Source organism: Pelodiscus sinensis, chromosome 1 (assembly GCF_049634645.1).
Source record: "Pelodiscus sinensis isolate JC-2024 chromosome 1, ASM4963464v1, whole genome shotgun sequence".
Taxonomy (NCBI): domain Eukaryota; kingdom Metazoa; phylum Chordata; order Testudines; family Trionychidae; genus Pelodiscus; species Pelodiscus sinensis.
This window is the reverse complement of record NC_134711.1, coordinates 80,448,111-80,472,598: the sequence shown is the minus strand read 5'-3', so window position 1 is coordinate 80,472,598 and position 24,488 is coordinate 80,448,111. Positions and strand designations below refer to the sequence as shown.

Below are 24,488 nucleotides of genomic sequence, written 5' to 3'. Positions count from 1 at the left end.
GTGCCCTAACATTTTCAGTGGTGCATGCAAAGAAACTAACTTTTTTTGTGCTGGTTTGACACAGTGAAGTTACTATAGTAACATTTTACCCGGTTCTTTTACTCCCATCAGTACATTCAGAAAACAGGAGACAACATGAATGTTATTTTTCTCAAGCGGGAAAATATGTCAATGATACACGTATGATAGCATTGTCAAGCTTGATAATACTTTTAATAATTTTTTTTAGCCATTGGTGCACAACATACTTTTTTAAGTAGTTTAGAAATTATACTCAGCAACTGAATGGGAAACTGTTTGTTTTTGTGTAGAAATGTAGCTGACTCTTATTTCCCTTTTTTGCCTCTAGGAAGCCTTGGAATCTTGCCAGACTCGGGTTTTTAAGCTAGAGTTCCATCAGCAAGAACAGCAAGCATTGCAATCAGAAACGGTTAATGCCAAAGTACTCCTAGGGAAATGTATAAATGTAATCTTGGCTTTCATGACTGTCATCTTAGTGTGCGTCTCTACCATTGCAAAGTTTATAGCTCCTATGATGAGGAGCCGTTTCCATATCATCTGCACTTTTTTTGCGGTGACTCTACTTGCAATATTTTGTAAAAATTGGGATCACATTATCTGTGCCATAGAAAGGATGATTATACCAAGATGAATCCACTAGTCTGGATGTTTTATTTTTTTTTAAAGAAATGTTGTTGTTGCGTGTGTACAAAGTACCAAATTTTTTAAAATTGAAATTTAAACATGCAGATTGGATGAAGGCTATAAAAACTCTTGAATGCTAAGGTGTAAATACTTGTAATTTATACGCCATGGCAGTTATTTGCCTATTCAGTTACACAGTAAATAATTAGCTAAATCAATTGTGAACTGCTCACTTAAGTAAATCTTTTGCCTTAAATCTTATCAGCTTTCCACTTTACAAACCAGCACATTCACAAGACATCATGCTACTGGTGATGTAGGAAACCTGAAGTGTGTTGTCATTAACTAAAGTGAGGCAGAATGGTGGGAGTGCATTATAATAAGCATACACTTGCACCGTCATTTTAGATTAATTCAGTTGTCTGGGTTCCCATATGAACCAGAATAGATAGCTGTTCTCTAGTTTACAATAGTAGTATTTCCTAATGCTAGATGATTTAACACCTGTGAATTAGAAATTGAGAAGGTGCTTAATTACAATCCAGTACCATTTTATGATATTTCTGCCAGTAGGCCCTTACTCAGACAGATTATTTTTTAAATATTATACTTTCCCAACAGTTTCATATGACTAGTGTAACTTGTGATTCAGATTAGTACATATTATTTTCTAGAGCTACTCTGGATGATGTTCAGGAAATATATAAATGTAATTACAGGCCTCCAAATATGATGAATTTATAAGACCACAAGGACATCTTAGGATAAACAAACGAGTAACCAGTGCTGATGCCACCATGTTGACTTCAGTATACCTCTTCTGGTCATACTTCAAGCTTTGCAGATTGCAAAGGGAGAGCCCATAGACAGTTGTTTACATTTTTAAGTCAGAAGAACTCTCTAGTGAATGTGAAATAGATAACACTAGGCCCCAATTTGAGGTAGGAATAGTAATACCGAAGGAAATTGGATGCTGTGAGGCTTTTTTTTTTTTTTTCATTTAGAGTTCTACAGCGGATGTGAATCACTAGGTCAGGAGGGTTGGGAAAGAATGAAACTTTACATGTTAGAACTAACTTGTGACGTGTTTTGAGAGACATTCCTGAGAACAGTGTGTTAGACATCAGACAGTAATGCCACTGTGAAACAGATTTTTGTAAATTTAATTTATTTTGCCTGATCTAGAAACTACAAAATGTTTTCCTTGAAATCCTTTGTTGTCTGGATAACCAGATATGATGTAATATAATATATTAAATAAAATATCAGGACCCTCCTTCACTCTTATGTATCAAAAATGACATTTGTCTGGTTATTTAATTTAATATTTAGTGATATTTGCTTTTAATGTATATTGTCATGATAGCATTATTGTTACTTTGGTTGCAGGACTAGTAATGCCTGAATTCTAATCAAGTGAAATAATGTGTATGGAAGTCTTTAGAAATTCTTTTACAGAGAAGGGAAAAAACGCTTTGTCATTTCTTTACTATAATATGAATTGCGAATGATAATTGCTGTGGTTTCTTGGCTGAACAAAGAGCATGGCTAATTCTGTACATAGTGATAGAACTGAGATGCTAGAAAACTAAATTTAAAAAAGTCAAATTCTGATAAGTGCAATGTTTATTGAATACAGACGCATGGACGATTGATCGTGATACTTGACTTGCTGCAGGCAGAGGAAATTAATCAGATAGGACATACCCACTTCATGGTAACTGTACCCTACTCAATCTTTCCAGAGGAGGATGGAGGAAAATAAAATAAAATCTTGCTGTTAGTGGCATGACCTTCCATACCTCAAACTTAATAGTAAGTTTAACCCTGTATATGTAAGCAAGAATTGCCATATAGTCATCCAAATGATTTTATTCTCAAAGTAATTATTCCTCTTTTCCTTGATTTCTAATAAATGGGATATTGCTCCTGACTCTGAAAGCAAAGAATTCCAAACTCTGATGACTCTTCTGAGAGGAAAAACAATCAGTGTTACACCTAATCTTCACTCTTTGTTTTTAACTTTGCAGGCAGGTCCTTGTGTGTTCCTGTTGCTCTTTAATTGAATGAGATTCTTATTCCCAAATTTTATTATCCCTGTTTAGATATTGTATGTATACATTGCATTACAGTTTCATTCCCTTTTCAGTCCACCCACTCATAGCTACCTCATCTATCTAGTTGATAGGCTGAGGAGATTACAAACTGTATCAGTTGAAGAAATTAAACATATCTTCATAGTGAAGTCCCCTCCATAACTTTGAAAACATATTGCTGCTCCTTTCTGGATTTACTCCAGGATTTGTACATCCTAACAGAGGATTTCCTTTGTTTTTGTTTGTATACCCTTTTGATGCAGCTTGAGAACCTTTTTGGCCTTTCTTGCAGTTAAACAATAAATTCCCATTTTCATTATAGCTAACATGAATGTTAAGTTCTTTTGTTGTCAGTACTTTAAAATATAACTTCTGGCTAAAGAACTAGATTCAGAATTCTTTATCTTTTGTATTAAAATCTATCAACTATTTTATAACCCATTCCCCTGATATAAGTTTGTCTTACCAATTTACAACTTTGTTTTTAAAGATTAATATTTAGGGGATGGTGCTAAAATATCGAGGGGATGGCCCCAGTACTTAACTATTGAGAGAATATGCTAGTGACTAGGGATTTAAGCGTCTAATTCGTTACTCGTGTAGTCAACAAAAATTTTGTCCACTACATGATTAATTGATAAGGATTAGCATTGCAAGAACTCTGTCTCAGCTTGTGTTGGATCCTGGGAGCTACCCCCACCCCTGCAGCTCTAGAGTAAAAGTATTTTAGGAGCCGGGTGGGCAGGCAGACCATCAGCTCCTAAAAGACTTTTACTACAGAGCTGCAGCGGTATAACTCACTGGACCCATCATGAGCAGGGAGTGAGCCAGGCTGCTGGCCAGCCCTCTAAAAAATGTACTAGTGGGGAGTGCATGTAGTAGATAAGTTTTGCTTCTCGGTTAATCATTTAATCAACTACATTATTACATCCCTACTAGTGACTTCTCTTTATTGTAATCCATTGCTACCCTTTCTGTATTCTCCATGTTCCGCTTTTATAGTGAACATACACACCTGCATTTCAGACTGGAATGTAGAAAAATCAAGCACTGATATAGTACTTTTGTTAAATGGCTTACAAATGTCTACATATATGTGATATGGATGCTACTTGTCAGTAGCTTTACTGCACGCAGGAAAATACAGTGGTTTGTTTTAGCATAATTTGGTTTTATTTATTAATTTAACCTTGCTGATTCCAGTGTAGAAATCTTGAATTTGTAACCCATTCTGTCTGATCTGTTTCTGACAGTTTCCAGGATCAGGAAATAAAAAATTAGACCTCCTCATCTCTGTAAAATAAGTCAGTCTCTCAATCATATGCAGAAACATCTGTTACAAACATGACTTGGGAATACAAAGGTATCTATCCAGGGGTGGAGTATGGTAACTCATTATACTACCTACTAGCAATCTCCATGTAAAATGAAAATGTAATGGTCAAAGGAACTGTTTTACACTTAGCTGGTAAATCTGACTTACTCCAAACCAGAAATTGTAAGGCCTTGCATAACAAAGGCAGGACATTTCCATATTGGCTTTGCATCGAAACTAAAATACATTTTGAAAATCACCACACATGTCTAAAGTTTCTCAGTGCAAGTTAATATAGTCTTAATCAGTGTGTCAATCTGCCACTTCAACTTTTTAGGTTTCCTTGTGAGCTCTGTCTAAAACCGTACCAATATTCCAAAGGGAGGCTGTCCCAAGCAATACCAATTTCAAGATCTTGCACCATGAGAATTGCCGATTCTTTATGGATCTCTCGTCTGTCAAATATCCCCATCTTTTCCCCTTTTCTTTTCCCTCTTTCCCTTGCCGTGGTAGTTGTATTGTAATATTTCCCTCTCATTCCATTTTAATATAATTCTTGAAATGTAATTCAAAATGCTTTAAGGTACCATTTTTTATCATTTTTGCTTCGGTAATTTGCATATGTCCTATGCTACTCGCGGAACCTAATCTTCATTTTCCCAACTCTTCCAAAAAAAAAATTTCTCCCTTAGTACCCTTATCTGTGCTAAGCCAGGGTGCCTAACTTGCATTAAGAAAGCAGAAGATAGCTTTTAATATGCTTATTGTGCTCAATCCCCTTAAATGTGTTCCATGTTCTTTGAAACTCCCTCTCCCAAAATATGTTCAGTTCTTTTATATGGCTGATTCTGGCTGGCAGTCAGAGAACCACTTCATTATATTATGAATTCATTCTTGCCAAGTGTATTTCCAATCTCAAGATCTTTAGTCATAATTGGTTGGAACTGAGTCTAATATCCCTACTCTTTGTTTAGCATCTTAACTGCTTGAGAGACAGTCACATCTTTGAAAGTCCCCCAAGTGTTTGATGATAGAATCCATACCTGCTGATTCCCGGAGAGTTAATTTCCAATGACAGTTACCTTACTGTTAGCTAACTTTTTAATTTCAGTCCATAGATCCAAATCAAGAGGTTTCTCTAGAGAAGTGGTCTCCAACCTTTTTAAGTATGAGATCACTTTTTCAATTTAAGTGCAATCCAAGATCTACCTCAAATCTAAATACCCTGGCCCTGCATCCTTTGTGCCCCTTCTCCAAGGCCCTTCCCCTGCCCAGTCCATCCTCCCTTCCTCACCCATCGTCTCTCACTTTCACCAGGCAGGGGCAGCAGGTTGGGGTGCAGGCTCAGGTCTTGGATTAAGGGATTTGGAGTGTGTGAGGGGCTCGGAGCTGAGCTTAGGGCAGGCAGTTGGGGTGTTGGAGGGGGTTCTAGCTGCAAGCTCTTGGGAGGGTGTTTGGGTGCAAGGTGCTCGGGGCTAGGGCAGGGATTTGGGGTACAGGAGGGGATTCATGACTGGGGTAGGGTTTCAGCATGTGGGCTCCAACTAGGCACTGCTTACCTCAAGTGGCTCCTAGGTGGTGATGCAGTGGGGCTAAGGCAGGCTCACCCCTGCCCTGGCCCTGCACCACTCCCAAAGGCAGCCAACAAACTCCATCACAAGTCCTGTTGTGCTCCCGCCTCCCACTCTGCTCTGTGGAGATAGGATATAGAGCGGGAGAGGGGGCACCTTGACATTAGTGTCCGTCTTCGCGCTGCCCTGCACAGAAAGCAAGAGGCTCCCAGGGGTGGGGTGAGGCAGCTCCAAGGCAAAAGGGTAGAAGATGTGCAGCAGCAGGGGGAGGAGCAGCTGAAGTGCCTGCACTCGATAGCCTCTTGGCCAAATCAGTCAGGATCACCTGTCAGAAGCTCCAAGATCTAACAGTAGATCCCGATCTACTGGTTGGTGACCACTGCTCTAGAGCTTACAATACAAACATGTTGAAAGATGCCCACATAGATTTAGTTCCACTACTGTCAAAAGACACTGATATTACTTATTACTATCCTGTTCAATTTCTTCCTGTTCTTTCTGTCTTATAGTATAACTTCAGACTTTTCATTTAATGTAACCCAGAGGTGCTGCTTGCCTTATTAAGCTCCAGTTATACTAGTTCTGGCTTTTCATAAATAGCTATTAAATGTGATTACTGCTCATTTAGTATCAAAATGCCTAACATTAAGTAGTATGACCACTACTGGAATGCTGTGACAAGTTCTGCTGTCAACATTTCAAGAAGGATGTTGATAAATTGGAGAGAGTTCTCAAAGACATTGAAAATTATTTAAGTGTTAGAAAATATGCCTTCTACTGGGTCAAGGAACTGAATTTGTTTAGCTTACCAAAGAGAACATTAGGTGTTGAATTGGCCAGTCTACAAGATTCAGATCCTTAATTTATTTAGGCTCATATTCTATTCTAAGTGGCTGCGTCTAGATTGGCATGATTTTCCGGAAGCACTTTTTGCGGAAAAGCATCCGTGCCAATCTAGATGTGCTTTTCCACAAAAAAGCCTTGATCGCCATTTTTGCGATTGGGGCTTTTTTGCGGAAAACAAATCTGAGCTGTCTACACAAAAGCTTTGCACAAAAGGGACTTTTGCCTGAATGGGAGCAGAATAGTATTTCCGCAAGAAAGAAGCACTGATTTCTTACAGTAGGAAGTTAGTGCTTTTGCGGAAATTCAAGCGGCCAGTGTAGACAGCTGGCAAGTTTTCTGGAAAAGCATCTGATTTTCTGGAAAAACTGGCCAGTCTAGACACCGCCTATATGTTTTTCCAATGACACACATCACCATGACAGCAGAGCACCTTCCAATAGTGAATTAAGCAACATGACTACACATCTGTCATGTATTGTTTGTTCTCTCGTCCTCCTTGCAGAGGAAAAAGTGTATGGAGTTGTCTTGTTTTGGTTGTGTGTGTGTGTGTGTGTGTGTGTGTGTGTGTTATATATACACCTTTTGCTATGTGTTCAGAATTTTGAGAAGATCAAAAAAATATACCTTGCACTTGGAGTAGACAGTGATGGTTTGTGATATAGGTAGTTCCTGGGGAAATGCAGTCCAGACTCGGCTTATCCCTAGAGAAGGTTCTGTCTCCTGCACAATCTTTACTCTTTTATTGTTGAAAGTTGCATTGTGCCAGAGGAGTGAATTGTTGACACTTGTTTTTTGTCCTGGAGCCTTAAATGGTCTTTGAGCCCATCCCACGGAAGACTTTGAAGATAAGGACTGAGACCTTGAACTTAAGGATAGATATGATATGCTCGCGGTAGCCTGTGTTGCTGAGGAGACAGGAAACGCTAGCAAGTACAAAATGCTACAGTGCCTAAGGCTGTTTCTAAACTGCAATGCTATTTTGGGATACCAGAGTATCCCAAAATAGCTATCCTGCATCTTCACAGCAAGCCCATTATTTTAGGCTTGCTATTCCAACATCCTTGTAAACCTCATTCTACGAGTAAGGGATGTTTCGGAATAGCCCTTTATTTCGAAATTTGGTGCTGTGCAGACAGCACCAAATGATGAAATAAGCTACTTTGAAATAGCATCGAAATACAATACACAATTTGTGTAGCTCAGATTGCGTATCTTATTTCGAGTTGTGGTGCAGTGTAGACGCACACTAAGTTTCCACTGATTTCAATGAGTTAGGCGCTTAAATACCTTTCAGCATCTTTGCATAAATGCCTACATGGAGAACAGAGATTTGATAAAATAAGTTACTTCAATCTAGCAGAGGTTATAAGACCAGGTGTGTGGGTTCAGCATTGGGCTTTGGCTTCCCATCTGGGGCAGTGGGAATCAGGCAGACTCAGACTTCAGTCTGTCTTCCTGGGGTTGTATAGTAATTTTTGTTGTCAGAAGGAGAGTGTGGTGAAATGAAGATGAAGAACCCCTGGACTTATTGATCACAGTGGTCCCTTCTGGCCTTATAATCTATGAAATCTATAAATTAAAAAAATTGCAAAACAAGCTCAGAATGCAAAGATGATCCAGAATCACATAGGCGCTTTTGAAAAATTTTACACTAAGTCCCTTTTCAGAAAGACTTATGCTCTGAGGCTTACGCATCTTGATTTTATATTGATGCTTTTAATAAGACAGTTTTATAGCTTCTTCCAGAAAAACACATATATATTCACATTTAAAACTTGAATTATAGTACTGTAGGCATAGGATTTTAAATGAAATTTCAATGCCAACAGAATGAAGTAGTGAAGCAGAATTCAGTTACATTAAAAATGAAATGTTTACATTAAAATTAAGGATCTAAAGAAAATTTTGGAATTAAATTAACTGCCCAATCACCCTTGAAGAACAAGAAGCACTATAAAATCCAGTCATCTGTTTTCTAAGAAATTAAAAGACAATGTACATACAGATTGCATGGGGATTTGATTGAATTGTCTTGTAAATTTGATTTATTGCATATGTATTAAGTTGTACTGTTGGTAGAAAGCTCTTTCCACAAAATTATCCCCCACCTTTTTTGGTAAGATAATGACAAGTAGTACTGAAGTGTATTGAAAGCTGTCTGTTTTTATTGACTGAAAATTTGTCAGCATGTAGCCTGTATCTCGTATCACTTTCATTTTGTGCAGCACTGTGTAAAAAATGCATCTATTAATGTTTGTAGTGGTTTTGTATATTTCCTGCTGTGGTCATGACTGCTCAAAGGTGCCATTTAACATTTTTAAAAATAAAATATTTAAATTTAATTTGCTTTTAAAAGTTTGTTTTCTTAAAATTATCATCTGATTAGTTAAATCCACCTCACTGTAGTGTTCTCTGTCCATAATTAAATTTCTTAATGGAGAGCATTCTCCAGTTTTAAAATGAAGATGACAGCCATTCAGATGTTGATTTTGAGTACTATACCCTGTGGGGATTTTGTCAGAAATTTTAGGTCTTAGATGCTATTTACATCTATGCCTTTGCAGTGGTGTAAAGGTCAGAGGAGGAAGCATCACTATACCTTTCCAGATGCATTTGTGAACGTGAGAGAGAGATATAATGATTTGGTTTAATTTTATGGAGTGTTTGGAGTAATTTGTGACTTATGGACAATTGAAATAGAAACTTGAAGGTTAGTTTGTTTTTGTTCTAGTGTCAGAAAAGAGGCTTAGGCACATCTCAAACTATTACTACTGTTGAGCATTTATTCTTAGAATGAATGTTCATATAAAGTATAACTCCTCTAACACCTTTTATGAGCTTTTTTTAAAATTAAAAGTGACAGCCTTTGGGACTAAAGACATATATACCCAGACCACATATAGTATAGACACAAGTGGTACTGGAAGGCCATTTTGCTCTGCGACCACATCAAGCCCAGGGGCGGCAGGTTTGTATAATATTTGGTGGTGCCCCATTAGCCACCCCTCCTGACCCCCATTAACCCAGGCCTCTGGAGGTAACACGCTCAGGGCAAGATGGCCACATGACCAGAAGTAAAAGGTGTCATGTCACCCCTATCAAAGGACTTTTCCCACCCTCCTACCAACAGGGAATAGTTTGGCCCCCACCAAACCCCCCTCATGCAACTATCCTGCAATTGCTTTAACCCAATATGTGTGACATTAACTCAGGGGCAGAGAGGCTGGGGGAAGTGTTCCCTCTAAAGCTATGTCTACACTCGCGGCTTCTTGCACAAGTACAGCCGTTCTTGCACAAGAACCCACAGAGCATCCACACTGCCCGCCTGCTTTTTGCACAAGGAAATTTACAGTATGGCATGGTAGGAGAGGGTGTCTTGCACAAGAGCTACGCTCTTTTCTAACAGGTGTAAGCTCTCTTGCGCAAGAGGGCAGTATGGATGGTCAGCAGGGATTTCTTGCGCAAGAAACCCCTATGGCTAAAATGGCCATTGGAACTTTCTTGCGCAAGAGAGCGTCCACACTGCCATGGATGCTCTTGTGCAAAAGCACAGCTCGCACGTGACAGTGTGGATGTGTTTTTGTGCAAGACTTCTTGCACAAGAACCCTTGTGCAAGATGTTCTTGTGCTAGAAGCTGCCACTACAGACATAGCCTAAGAGTTTCCTCCCATGAGCAGAATGAATTTTGTGTTGTGCACCAGTACTGAGTTCATGTGGCTTGTTTGGATGTGCCACTGTGGCACCCAAGTTATTAATAAATATTTTATAAACCTTTACCTTTTCTCTCTGCTGCCATGTCTCCTCCCCTTGCTCCATCGGCTCCCCTGGTGTCTGCTGCCCCCAACTCCTCATCCTCCTCTGCTGTCCTGACTCCTGCTGTCCTGACTCCTGCCCTTCTCACTGCCCTCAGCCCTCCTGCGACCTGCCCCCCTCCACCAGCCCTTCTCTCCCCCCTGTGCCCACTCCTCCAGTAGCCCCACTCTGATCATGTGAGCTACCCCTCCTCATCCCCTCTTCTAACACCCCCCTCTACACACTTGCCCTGCCTCTCTCCTGTGGTGCTGGTCCCTCCTCTGCAGGTGTCTGCCCTTCTGCTTCACCCCCAGAATCTCCTGGCATCTGAAACTTCCCTTACTGCCCTTGCCCCCTTTGCCCTCTTTTTCCCTGATGCCCATCCCCTCCCCACTCTCTGCCCCCATTCCTCTCCTACCCCTTTGCCCTCACTCATGACTTGCTCCATCCCCACCTTTCTCATGCCCACCCCTTCTGTCAAGCCTTCTCCTAGCACCTCCCCCTCCCTCCTCTAGCCCCCAATGCCCTTACTCTTTCCTCTCCCGGCTTCACCCCGTCCCCCCTCCCACTGACACTTCCTCTCCTGCCCTTTTCCTCATTGTCTGCTCTTGGACCCCTGGCATTTGTTTCTCCTCCACCCTACCCCTTGGTACCTTCCCCCTTCTTCCCTCTCCCCCTCTGTACAAGCCCTTTCCTCTTCCCCCTCCCCACAAACCCCTTCCTCTCCCACCCCTTCCCTTTTCTTCCCCCTCCCCCTCCCCACAAGTCCCTTCCTCTCCCATCCCTTCCCCTTTGCACAAGCCCCTTCCTCTCCCACCCCTCCCCCTCTGCACAAGCCTCTTCCTCTCCCCCTAGTTTTCCCCCTTCCCTTCCTCTCCCATCCCTTCCCCTACTCTACCCTACCTTCTGCCTTCCACCTTGTGGGGCTGGAGTCTGTGCTCGGACCCCAGAAATGCCCGGACTCCGAACCCAGAGCTAGTCCACATGGCGCAATGCGGCGCTGAGCAGTTTTAAAGTCCCGGGCCGTGATGTCATGTCACATCATGCCCAGGTGTCTCCCCGCTCACCTGCAAACGCCGCACATGGCAGCAACAGCCGGCAAGGGGGAGCTGGACTGAGAGCTGCGCACGGCAGCGACGGGCCGGGGTCGGAGGGGACACTTTGGGTTGGGAGGACATGCGGGAGGAGCCAGCAGATGGAGGCTGGGGCCCGCTCCAGGCAGGACTGCGGGAGAGCCCCAGATCCAAATATTGCTGGAGCAGAGCCCCTGCCTCTGAATACTGCTGGAGCATGGGCACCACGAGCCCATATAACTCGCCGCCCATGATCAAGCCTGCTGTTGAGGAAATCGGATAGAATAGTTTGTACGTCCAGTCAATTGCTGCCCTTTCCAAGTGCCAGCTTTAGTGTTGAGTTTTCATGTGGATGCTAGGAACTTGGATCTCTTTACTAAATACTAAACTGAACTCATTTCACAAACTAAGCTGTCCTCAGACCATAACAGTTTTTGTTTTTTTGCTAATGTTGGTTGGATTTACACCGGTGGCCCAGAGATAAGTCTTGCTCTCCATTTTTAACCATTTGACTCAGCCCTATAGCAGCAAATTCAACTTTGTTGACAATGAAAGAAGCAGCAGCACTGGAGTGGTACAAAGCTTTTATTATTTGTAGCACAAAGAGGCTGAGGCCAACTGTGCTAGGCATTGTACAATTCCATCATGTACAAGAAAGAGAGGGTCCTTGCCTTGAAAGAGTTTAAAATCCAAGACACAGTTCAATACAAGAAATAGACAGGCATATATATATGGAAATATTGAGATAATGCCCGTCACCATAATAACCAGTGATTGCAACACAGCATTGTCAAGTTCTTGGTAGGCATCACAGCAGAAAAATGTCAAAGGGGTATTTGAAGGACAACTAGGCTATGTCTACACAGTGGAGCTATTTCAGGATACCTCTGATATCCTGAAATAGCTCTGGTATCCTGAAATAGCTATTCTGTGTCTTAAGAGCAAGCCTGGTATATCCAAATATAACAGGATTGCTATTCCAATGTCCCTGTAAACCTCATTGCACGAGGGATAAGGGACATTTTGGAATAGTGCCTTATTTTGAAAGTTAGTGCTGATTTCTAAATAAGCTAATTTCTAAATATTTCGAATAATATCAAAATAAGCCACGCAATTTGTGTAGCACGAATTGTGTAGCTTATTTTGAGGTAAGGGTGCTGTGTAGATGCACCCTTACAATGTAGGGTTTTACAGATATTTACAGAGAATTCCACCCACACATAACAGGTTTGTTTATATGTTGGTAAAGTATTTAATTGGCCAGTCAAAATCGACATTTGTAGAACAATGACAGAAGTTCTCAATTTCAGTTTATAGTGCATAAGAGGTGATAGGTAAGATGAGGATAAGATGTGGAGACCTTTAAAAGTGAAGATAAATAATTTGTATTTGATGTGGAAGAGAAGCATGTAGGCTAGGGTCTACCTCCAGGCTTTATATGCTCCCTCTGCAGCTCCTCTCTTATTGCTTCAGTGAACTTCACTCTTACTGCAGCCTCCAGGTTGACTTTGTGCTCTTGGGTATCATTCTTCAGTTTCACAGATGTGCTTTTTTTAAAGAAGAAAAATCCTGTATATATTTTTTTCATTCCAGACTTTCCAAAAGACTACATTTAAATGGCATAGAAAATTGTATGATGCTTTTGTATTAACATCTTCTATCTTAAATAAGTCTCAGAGGTAGCCATGTTTCTCTGTAACAACCAGCAGTCCTGTGGCACCTTAGACTAAGAAGTTCATGAGCTTTCATGAGTAAAACCCACGTCCTCAGATGAGTCGAGTGGAAATTAGTGTGTCTGTGTGCGTATGCATACACACACACACGCACGCAAAAGAAATTCTCACAATTGTAGGACCACTGTTAATGAAGCTAATTAGTCAGGGTGGATGTGTCTCATTCTCAGTATTTGATGTGGATATATGAGTATCAAAGGCAGCAAAATTGCCTTGGTAGGGTGTTAACCAGTTAAGATCTTTATTCAAGCCTAAGTTGATAGTGTTGGACTTGTAAATGAACTCCAGTTCAGCTGTCCCCCTCTATAATCAGATAAAATTATTTTGTAAAAGGATGGCTACTTTTTAAATCCTTGAAGGTCCAGGGAGGTTAAAATTTTCCCTGTGGCTATGGGCAGTGAGTGAAGGTAGAGTTGAGGGAGACAAGCCCCCTATCCTGCCCCTTCTACCCAGGCTCCACCCCCATCATGGGGAGATGGATAGTGGGCAGCTCCACCTCCCCAGTCCTTGAGCTCAGGAAGGGCAGATGACTTGCGGCCTTGAAGCACAGGTAGGGTGGACACTTGGGGGCAGCAATACTCCATCCCAATATGCCTACCAGTAGGCATTCTGGGGGCAGAGTATGGATGGGGCCAGGCTGGTGGTTTGGGAAGGCAGTGCAGTTCTCCTCCTAGCATACTGGTTGCCTATGCCTACAGGTTTATGTATGTTACCATTTCTGATGTCTGATTTGTATCCATTTATCCTTTGGCACAGAGACGGTCTGGTTTGGCCAATATACATGGCTAAGGGGCATTGCTGGCCCTTGATGGCATTTATCACATTAGTGGATGTGCAGGTGTATGAGCCCCTGATGTTGTGGTTACGTCCTTGAATGGTATAGCTATATGGACAGAATTGGCAACAGGGTTTATGCAGAGATAGTTTCCTAAGTAAGAGTATCTGTGGTGTGGTGTGTGACTGCTGGTAAGTATTTGCTTCAGACTGTGGGGCTGTGTCTGTAAGTGAGGACTGCTTTGTCTCCCAAGGTCTGTGAGAATGTGGGATCATTTTCCAGGATAGGTTGTAGATTGTCAATGATGTGTTGGAGAGGTTTAAGCTGGGCACTGTAGGTGATGACCAATAGTGTTCTGTTATTTTGATGGGCCTGTCTTGAAGTAGGTGACTTCTGGGTACTTGTCTGGCTCTGTCAGTCTGTTTCCTTACTTCTGCAGGTGGATTTTTCAGTTTTAAGAATGCCTGATAAAGGTCTCATAGGTGTTCGTCTGTGTGGGATTGGAGCAGATCCGGTTGTATCTTAGGGCTTAGCTGTAGACAATTGTGATATGTATCCTGGATAGAAGCTACAAGCATATAGATAAGAATGGCAGTCTGTAGGCTTCTGGTATAGGATGGTATTTATTTGTACTGTAGCATCCAAGAAGTAGTGGACTCCTCCAGGTTGAGGCTGATAGTTGGGTCGAAATTGTTGAACTCCCTGTGAAATTCATGATAGGGATGTAAGTGAGTAGTCGAGGAGTACTTGACTCCTCGCTTCCCCCTGCCACCCTCATTCCCACTGCCTCTGTATGAGTGGCTGAGAATAGGAGCTGGTGTTGGGGGGAGCCGTCTTAAAAGCTGGTTCCTCCCAGCACAGTCTCCACAGTGCCACCCATTCCCCTCTCCCCCCACACACTGCCTCTATGAGAAGCAGTGGGGAGCGGGGGGTAGGGGAGGCTGTCCTGGCTACAGCCAGTTGGGCCACTATGAACAGGGGCTGCTGGACCCAGCAAAAGCTGGGACTGAGCAGTGCCGGCTCACGTGTATCCAGGATTGCTAAGCCTCTGCATTTTAAATTTAGTGAGAGCCAGGGGGCTTTAGTTGCAGCAGTGCAACCTTACTTAAGGGTCATGGAGATATCACTGACCCTAGAATGTGGTACTCACAGTGATGATGCACAAAGTGGGAAAAAAACATGATTGAACTACAGAGCAGGGCTGACGCAAAAAATCATTTCCTTTTAAATGAAACATTTGATATGGAAATCAGGAGTAACAGTACTTATTGAATCCTATGGGGCCTTTTAAACTATTCTTTTTTTCTGACAACACTTTACAGTTCTGTAAAACTACTGGGCTTTACATCCAAACTAATTTTAAGTTTTTAAAACAAAATTTTTGACTTTGGAGAAGAAACTTATCTATATTCATGTTATTTTAGTATTGTAAAATACTTTTATAAATCTGAATGCTTTTCTTCCTAAAAGCTCCAGTTCCCATTTTACTACTAAAATTGTCAAGATATTTATCATGACCGAATGATTATAAAATGTATATAAAACTATCAATTTCTACATGATTTAATCTAAAATGAAACACATATTAAACTATTTTACCTACACTTACTGTGCTAGATCTTTTGGAAATAATTATGACAGCCTGTTCCATACCTAGCATTACAGCAACCTCTAGAGGAATTAATTGTAACTGTAATTCTTTATCCAGATTTATTTTAAAAGAGGTGATATTTAACTTGTTTTTGGTGTGGGTTTTTTTGTATGGGGCTTGGTACATGAGTGAATCACATTTTGTCATATGCTTTCACATCCCTAGTCTGTATAACCATGTGGGTTAACTGGTGAGCCTACTATTTGTTAGAATGTATTTGTTCTTGTTAAACAGTTGTGTAATGGGGTATAGGCATTAGTGACATCCACCTGACATGATCTGGATCCATTGTTGAGTATGAAATATGTCTAGCTACACGTAGGGATATTAGATAGCTGGTAATAGAATAACTGCATGAATTCTTACAGTTAGTTGACTATTTTACAGTCCCTGGGGGCGGGGCTGGCAGCCAGTGTGCTCCTGATCCCATGCACAAGGTGCCAGGTGGGAGTTGGTCCATGAGAGAAGCCAGTTTAAAAACCAGCTCCCCTTGTGGAGCAGCTCCCTCCCACCCTGCAGTCTCTGATACACAGGCAGCAGCTCAGGGTGACAACAGCCTCCGTCCATGGCAGGCCCAAGCTAGAAACCCAAGAGAAATCTGTCTGCAGCAAGCCAGGGCCTGCCATGGGCAGAGGCTGCTTTGCAGTAGCCTCCCCTGTACCCACACCCTGCCTCTGATAGAGGCTAGGGGTGTAAAAGAGTAGTCGATCAGTCGACTACCCGATAAGCCTAAGCTTACTGGAGTCAACTATTTGCATTCCCCCCCTTGCTGCCTCTATGGCAGCAAGGAAGGCGAGTAGGAGCCTGTGCTAGGGGGAGCCAGCTTAAAAGCTGGTTCCTCCCAGCACTGTCTGTGGTGCTGCTTGCCCCTCTGTGCTGCTGCCTCTCTCAGAAGCAGCAGTGCGTGGGGGCCAGGGGAGTCTGCTCTAGCTCCTATTCACGAGGGGTCCCAGCTACCTGCTGAGACCCCCCCCCCCCCCCCACAGACAGCGGCTGCTGGACCCAGCAAGCCAGAACTGAGCAAGCCCGGCTCAGCCCAGCTCACACCGGGTCTAGAAGCTACCCCTGCTGCGACTCCGTAGTTTAAATGTAGTAGGAACCAGGCTGCCTGCACAACCAGCTCTTACTACATTTAAACTGCAGAGCCACAGTGGGGGTAGCTCCTTCTGAGAATCTTCCCTTAATCACTAATCATGTAGTTGCTACAAACTTTATGGACTACATGATTACCCACTTCTTAATAGAGGCAGCAGTGCTGGGACAGGTGGCACTGTGGAGCCAGTGCTGGGGGGAACCAGCTCCTGGCCCCCCCCTTGCTGCCTCTAATACAGATGCAGCAAGGGGGGTGGAATGTGAGTAGTCAACTAGCGTAACAGACAAGCCCACACTAATTGGTTAATCGTCTAGTCAGCTACTCATTGACATCCCTAGCTACAGGTTGAACCTCCCTGACCCATATTTCCCTAGGCCAGCAACATCAATACCCTAGTGAGTGCTCCAGCCCCATGGGGTAAACCAGCAGGCTCTAGTCATGAGTGTTGCAAGACCAGAGACGAGCAGAGCCTTGGTGCCCCAGCAGCACCCTTGCACCCTGGGGATTGTTGGAACCCCAGCTGGCCAGCAGAGCAAAAGGGGAGCCCTGGCCAGCTGGTGGAAGGGCGCTCCAGCAATCTGGGGGCTAGCAGTGGATGTCCACCACTGGGGGGTGGGTGGGAAGAGGCTGGAAAGAGAGTGCATTGCAGTGGTAGCAGAAAAGCCTCCTACAGTGCCTGAGCCGGGTTTCCTATTGCAGTTGTAAATCCCCCCTTCAGGGCCAGCAGTTAGGTGGCGGATGGAAAAATTCTGCCTGTTCCCTCCACCCACCAGGGTGGCTACTCGCCTCCTGGGAGAGTGGAGCCTACAGCAGCGTGGGAAGTGCCGCCGTGGCCCTTTATGACACATGGGCAGTCACACTGGGGTGGGGGGTGCAGTTTTCGAGACTGTAACCTGTGCTTGATACAAAGAATGTTACATGTCAATCAGCACTAGCACATTCTGCCTGTGAACGTACAAGAGCCCCCCCCGGCGCCGTGTTTCACGGCCCGGAGCCACGCAGCGGGGCTGACCCGCTCCCGGGCGCAGGCCAGGCCAGAGGCTGCGGTGGGGAGGAAAGCGCCGCCGGGCAGGGGCACAGCCCGGGCCTTAGCGCCCTTCTCGGCGGGGGGCGGGGCCCAACGTTCGCGCGCCGCAGTCGCGAGCCGGTTTCCACAGCAACCCCTCGCGGCTCCGCGCCCGTCGCTTCCGCCTTCCCGTGAGGCTCAGCGCGCGGCCGGCCGGGGGGAGGCTGAGGGCTCCCGAGCGGGGTCACAGGCGGAATGGGGAAGGGGCGGAGCGGGCCGCCAGAGCGGGAGGCGAGGCGCCATTTTTAAACTCTCTTGGAGGCGGCTGCTGCCGGTAGCGGATCCCGGGTGAGTGAGGGGGCGGCTCGGGGCCTCTTGCGCGGCGGCGTCCCGCAGGGCGGAGCGGTCTCTGCCTGCTCCGCTCTCCGCCGCGGGCGGGGCTCGGCGGCCCCGCTAGGGCCTTGTGCCCGGCGCTGCACGGACCCAGGCCCCCCGCCGGGGGGGAGTTGCCCGGGGGCTCCGTGGTGCCGCGAGGGGGACACAAGCCGGGCCTGCGGGGCGCTGCCTGTCGGGGGGTCGTTTCCTTCCATGGGTGCTGGGGCGCGCGGGCGGCTGCTGGCTCCTCGCCGGCTTGGGATGCCGCACGGCCCCGGGCATGGGTGTGAGGGGGCGAGAAGGCGATGGCCAGTGGGTTGGCAAGTGGCGGGAGAAAATCATCCGGGCGGGAGCGAGCTTGCAGGGTCGCTGCGAATTGAATCTGCTCGTCAGCCTAAGGATGTGAACGACTAGTCCCTCCTGGCCTCCCCCGACTTGCTGCCTCTGTCAGAAAGCAGCAGCAGCAAGGGGTGGGGAGAGCAGGGGGTGCTTCAAAGGGGCAGTGCCCTGTGGAGCCTGGGGCCAAACCCTATGCTCCATGCGGTGTTGCCATTTTGAAATGCCACATGGAGCATGGGGTCTGCTGCTTTGAAAGGCCAGTGCAGCCCTTGGCCAGCTGGGAGTCCCTAGCTGGTCCTGGTATACATCAGGCCTTTCAAAGCAGCAGTGGAGCCTGGGGTCAATCAGAGACTCCCCCTGAGCCTGGGATCTGTGCAGCACTGTGGATTTGAAACCCCAGTTGGAGCACAGCTCCCTGCTACCCACAGCACTTTCACCTTGAAGTGTAGCACCAACCCTGAGGTTAGCCTTATCGACTAAGCAAATAGTTGATGCACATTTTATCGACTATTCAATTAGCTGATTAATCTAAATTTAACATCCCTACATCAGCCCCCATGAACAGCATAGCTTTTGTAATGAAACCTGCAGGATGCATAAGCACAGCAATGTGGGTTGTAATTGCTATAACAGGGCTACTCATTTTTCTAGTGTAATTGAAACCAGGAAGGTCTGTAGAAATGTGACCTTAGCACAATGTGCATTGTGAAATTAATATTATAATTATCTATTGCTTCTGTGGTGGTTTTAAATAGCCCATTGCTATCTTAGAACTATATAGTTCACACATTGTTATGGAAGTGGTGACAGTTGAACTGATATTGGTGCCTCTGTTTCAATATATATAAGAGCTTTAAAAATATTTTGCAGAAGGGGTGAGGTAATCTCTACCTTGTCTGTTTAATATCCTAGGACAGGTCTGCAGCCAAATATGGCTCCTTTGTCATTTCCAAAATACACAACTTTTTAAATGAAAAATTAATTCAAAATTTAAAAAATGTGAAATTACTCATGTCAAGATAATTATTTTTTGTCTATTTCACCTTTAGCTGTTCATTGTAATAACCATCCATCCTCTCTCACTCATTGGGGGTCATGCATAGTCTCTTTTTTTTGTTGGTTTTTTTTCCCGATTGGTCCATGATAGTGAACTCTATAACCCCTAACAGTAAAAATAGCAAAGAGTAAGAGGGATGATGAGTACCAAAAATGTCAAAAGGAATGAACATAAGAATGGCCATACTGGGTCAGACCAAAGGTCCGTCCAGCCCAGTATCCTGTCTGCCGACAGTGGCCAATGCCCTAGAGGGAGTGAAGCAAACAGGAAATGATCAAGTGATCTCTCTCCTGCCATCCATCTTCACTCTCTGACAAACAGGCTAGGGACACCGTTCCGTACCCATTCTGGCTAATAGCCATTAATGGGCTTAACCTCCATGAATTTATCTAGTTCTCTTTTTAAATCTTGTTATAGTCCTAGCCTTCACAACCTCGTCAGACAAGGAGTTCCACAGGTTGACTGTGCGCTGTGTGAAGAAGAACTTCCTTTTATTTGTTTTAAACCTGCTGCCCATTAATTTCATTTGGTGGCCCCTAGTTCTTATATTATGGGAACAAGTAAATAACTTTTCCTTATTCTCTTTCTGCACGCCACTCATGATTTTATAGACCTCTATCATAACCCCCTTTAGTCTTCTCTTTTCCAAGCTGAAAAATCCCAGTCTCTTTAATCTCTCCTCATATGGGACCCATTCCAAACCCCCTAATCATTTTAGTTGCCCTTCTTTGAACCTTTTCTAATGCCAGTATATCTTTTTTGAGATGAGGAGACCACTTCTGTACACAGTATTCCAGATGTGGGCGTACCATGGATTTATATAAGAGCAATAAGATATTCTCCATCTTATTTTCTATCCCTTTTTTAATGATTCCTAACATCCTGTTTGCTTTTTTGACTGCCACTGCACACTGCCTGGATGTCTTCAAAGAACTATCCATGGTGACTCCAATATCTCTTTCCTGATTAGCTGTAGCTAAATTAGCTCCCATCTTATATGTAGTTGGGGTTATTTTTTCCAATGTGCTTTACTATACATTTATCCACATTAAATTTCATTTGCCATTTTGTTGCCTAGTCACTTAGTTTGGTGAGATCTTTTTGAAGTTCTTCACAGTCTGCTTTGGTCTTAACTACCTTGAGCAGTTTAGTATTATCTGCAGACTTTGCCACCTCACTGTTTATCCCTTTCTCCAGACCATTTATGAATAAGTTGAATGGGATTGGTCCTAGAACTGACCCTTGGTGAACAGCATTAGTTAACCCTCTCCATTCTGAAAATTTACCATTTATTCCTACCCTTTGTTTCCTGTCTTTTAACCAGTTCTCAGTCAATGAAAGGATCTTCAGCCTTTGGTGAGGGACCTTGTCAAAGGCTTTCTGGAAATCTAAGTACACTATATCTACTGGATCCCTCTTGTCCACATGTTTGTTGACCCCTTCAAAGAACTCTAATAGATTAGTAAGACACGATTTCTCAACCATGTTGACTTTTGTCCCCAAAATTATGTTCTTCTGTGTCTGACAATTTTAATCTTTACTATTGTTTCAGCTAATTTGCCTGATACTGACGTTAGACTTACCAGTCTGTAATTGCCGGGATCGCCTCTAGAGCCCTTTTTAAATATTGGCGTAATATTAGCTATCTTCCAGTCGTTGGGTACAGAAGCTGATTTAAAGGATAGGTTACAAACCATAGTTAATAGTTCCACAATTTCACATTTGAGTTCTTTCAGAACTCTTGGGTGAATGCCATCTGGTCCCGGTTACTTGTTACTGTTAAGTTTATCAATTAATTCCAAAACTTCCTCTAATGACACTTCAATGTGAGAGAGGTGCTCAGATTTGTCACTAACAAAGGACGGGTCAGGTTTGGGAATCTCCCTAACATCCTCAGCCGTGAAGACTGAAGCAAAGAATTCATTTAGTTTCTCTGCAATGACTTTATCGTCTTTAAGTGCTCCTTTTGTATCTCAAACGTCTAGGGGCCCCACTGGTTGCTTAGCAGGCTTCCTGCTTCTGTTGTACTTAAAAACATTTTGTTACCTGTGGAGTTTTTGGCTAACTGTTCTTCAAACTCCTCTTTAGCTTTTCTTATTACATTTTTACATTTAATTTGGTATTGTTTATGCTCCTTACTATTTACCTCACTAGGATTTGACTTCCACTTTTTAAAAGATGTCTTTTTATCTCTCGCTGCTTCTTTTACATGGTGGTTAAGCCACGGTGGCTCTTTTTTAGTTCTTCTATGTTTTTTAATTTGGGGTATACATTTAATTTGGGCCTCTATTAGGTGTCTTTGAAAAGTGTCCATGCAGCTTGAAGGGATTTTACTTTAGTCACTGTACCTTTTAATTTCTGTTTAGCTAACCTCCTCATTTTTCATAGTTTCTATGGAACATATTGATTCATTTAAGATTTTTACTTCATTTGATTCTAAATTTTCTTTCACATATAGTTCCGCTCCCCCCACCCGCACGACTAGTTCTGTCCTTCCGATATATTTTGTACCCTAGAATGATTGTGTCCCATTGATTGTTTCACTCCACCAGGTTTCTGTGATGCCTATTATATCAGTATCCTCCTTTAACACAAGGCACTCTCGTTCACCCATTTTTTTTTAGACTTCTTGCATTTGTGTACAATCACTTTAAAAACTTGTCACTATTTAGTTGTCTGCCCTTTTCTGATGTGTCAAATTCTTTTTTATGTGAATGTTTTTCATCTGATCTGGCCCATACTTTATCTTCTTCCATCCTCTCCTCCTGACTAAAACCTAGAGAATCTCTATCACTAGACTCTCCTCTAAAAGACGTCTCTGTCCGATCCACGTGCTCCTCCACACCAATCGGCTTTCCCCATCTCTTAGTTTAAAAACTGCTCTGCGACCTTTTTAATGTTAAGTGCCAGCAGTCTGGATCCACTATGGTTTAGGTGGAGCCCATCCTTCCTGTATAGGCTCCCCCTATCCCAAAATTTTCCCCAGTTCCTTATAAAGCTGAATCCCTCTCCCTACACCATCATCTCATCCACGCATTCAGACACTGAAGCTCTGCCTGCCTACCTGGCCCTGTGTGTGGAGCTGGAAGCATTTCCAAGAATGCCACCACAGAGGTCCTGGATTTCAGTCTCTTTCCTAGCAGCCTAAATTTGGCTTCCAGTACATCTGTACTTGTCACACAACACCAGGACATCTCCAACTGTAACTTGAGATCATTGTTCCTTGTTCTGCTATCCGTCACTACTGAGAATAGCCTCTCTCCATCTTCTTTAGAACCTCCCTTTAGGAACTTGGAGGCTGCTTATCAAATCCCCCCTCTTTCCTTCTGCAGACTAAATAAACCCAAATCTCTTAGCATCTTCTCGTAAGTCATGTGCTCCAGCCCCCTAATAATTTTGCTTGCCCTCCGCCAGACTCTCTCCAGTGCGTCCACATCCCTTCTGTAGTGGGGGGCTCAGAATTGGACACAGTTCTCCAGATGTGGCCTCACTGGAACTGAATAAAGGGGAATAATCACTTCTCTGGATCTCCTGGTAATGCTCCTCCTAATGAACCCTAAAATGCCATTAGCCTTCTTGGCTACAAGGTCACACTGTTGACTCATATCCAACCTCTGTAATTGTAATTCCCAGGTCCTTTCTGCTGAACTACTACTTAGCCAGTTAGTCCCCAGCCTGTAACAGTGCTTGAAATTCTTCCACTCCAGGTGCAGAACTCTACCCTTGTCCTTGTTGAACCTCATCAGATTTCTTTTGTCCCAATCCTCTAATCCAGTGGTTTTCAAACTTTTTGGGCTCTGGAGCCCTTTACATACATAAAAATATATGCGGAGCCCCAGCAGTACACTGATTGTATGTGTTGTACCTATCAGTGTTTCCAGTTTGTCAACCTCGCAGAGCCCCTGGAGATGTCTCGCGGAGCCCTGGGGCTCCATGGAGCACAGTTTGAGAAACACTGCTCTAATGTGTCTAGGTCACTCTGGACCCTATCCTTGCCCTCCAACGTATCTACCTCTCCCCCTTGTTACTTCCTTTTTTCAGTATTGGAGATTTGAGCTGCATTTAGTTCTTGCATGAAGCATGCTTTGTCATACCCATTTAGGCAGGAATACACTCATTAATAAGCCTATAAAGATGAGATGTATATTATATTTATAAAGTAAATATAAGAGTGTTTGAATAATACACAATTCCAGAGTATTACATTTGTCCCATCTCAATACAATAGGTGTTGTATATTCAAATATTCAATAATATCTGTTTATAAAAATATTTATGTAGGTATTGCTATTGTATTCCTCGCTATGGCATATATCAGAGAATGTTCTATTTCTCTCTCCATTTGCTGTTTCTCGTTGGTGGATAGGTGTTTTGTTTTTGGTTTTTATGGGATGGGTAGGTCAAATCAGTGACTTTCACGATGCTTTGAATTTCCTCCAGTGATGAGTGCCTCAGTCATTAGTATGTTCCCAAGAGAGCTGTGTTTCCTGCAGCAGAGAGTCTTATTCTGTTGGGCTGATTAGTAGTATTAATTGACACTATCACAGGTGCTCTGAGAGGTCATGTTAGGTAATCACAGGGAGATGGTACTGACTTTGCATTCTAGAAAACTGAAATAAGTATGTAAACAGTTTATTCTATACATTATATGAAACTACTGTTTAATTTTACGGTAATAACTTTTTTAAAAAGTCTGATGCAGTTAGCTGACAATGTGGAACACCACTTGTCCTTTTTGCATTGATTGCAAAATTATATCCAGCCTTGTTATCTAACTGTATTGATCATAGAAGTGTTAAAATATGGTAATATTTTGTAGGTTCGACAAGTCTATGGTGATGGAAGCAGAACCATGAATGAGCTATGGAGATAATCTGAAACGATGGTTATGCCTAGGGTCCTACCAAATTCACAGCCATGAAAAACATTGCCGTCTGTAAAATCTGGTCTCCCCCATGAAATCTGCCCTTTTGAGTGCTTTTACGCCTATTTCAGGGATGGAGAACCTACAGCCTGGGAGCTAGATGCAGCCTTGATCTGGCCCACGTGGCTTAAGGCTCTCCTCCCACAGGTGGGGCTGAGGGAATGGGAGTGCAGAGGAAGCTAGTACCACCACTTGC

General features: G+C 43.4%; 2 protein-coding genes across 9 annotated transcripts in view; both read left to right on the top strand.

Annotated features, from left to right (window-relative positions):
- TMCC3 (transmembrane and coiled-coil domain family 3) overlaps window positions 1-8,815 on the top strand; it is a 231,620-nt gene extending 222,805 nt beyond the window's left edge. For all 6 annotated transcript variants that reach the window (XM_014571096.3, XM_006118308.4, XM_006118309.4 and 3 more), the window contains exon 4: window positions 350-8,815. In XM_014571096.3, the coding sequence (XP_014426582.1) occupies window positions 350-652 (303 nt within the window). In that variant the 3' untranslated portion in view covers window positions 653-8,815. The remainder of the gene's footprint in view (window positions 1-349) is intronic.
- An 8,626-nt stretch (window positions 8,816-17,441) lies between these two features.
- CEP83 (centrosomal protein 83) overlaps window positions 17,442-24,488 on the top strand; it is a 46,532-nt gene continuing 39,485 nt past the window's right edge. For 2 of the 3 annotated variants that reach the window (XM_075933359.1, XM_075933353.1), the window contains exon 1: window positions 17,442-17,945. The gene's annotated coding sequence lies outside the window, so the exon portion shown is untranslated. The remainder of the gene's footprint in view (window positions 17,946-24,488) is intronic. The other variant, XM_075933344.1, reaches the window with a different exon arrangement.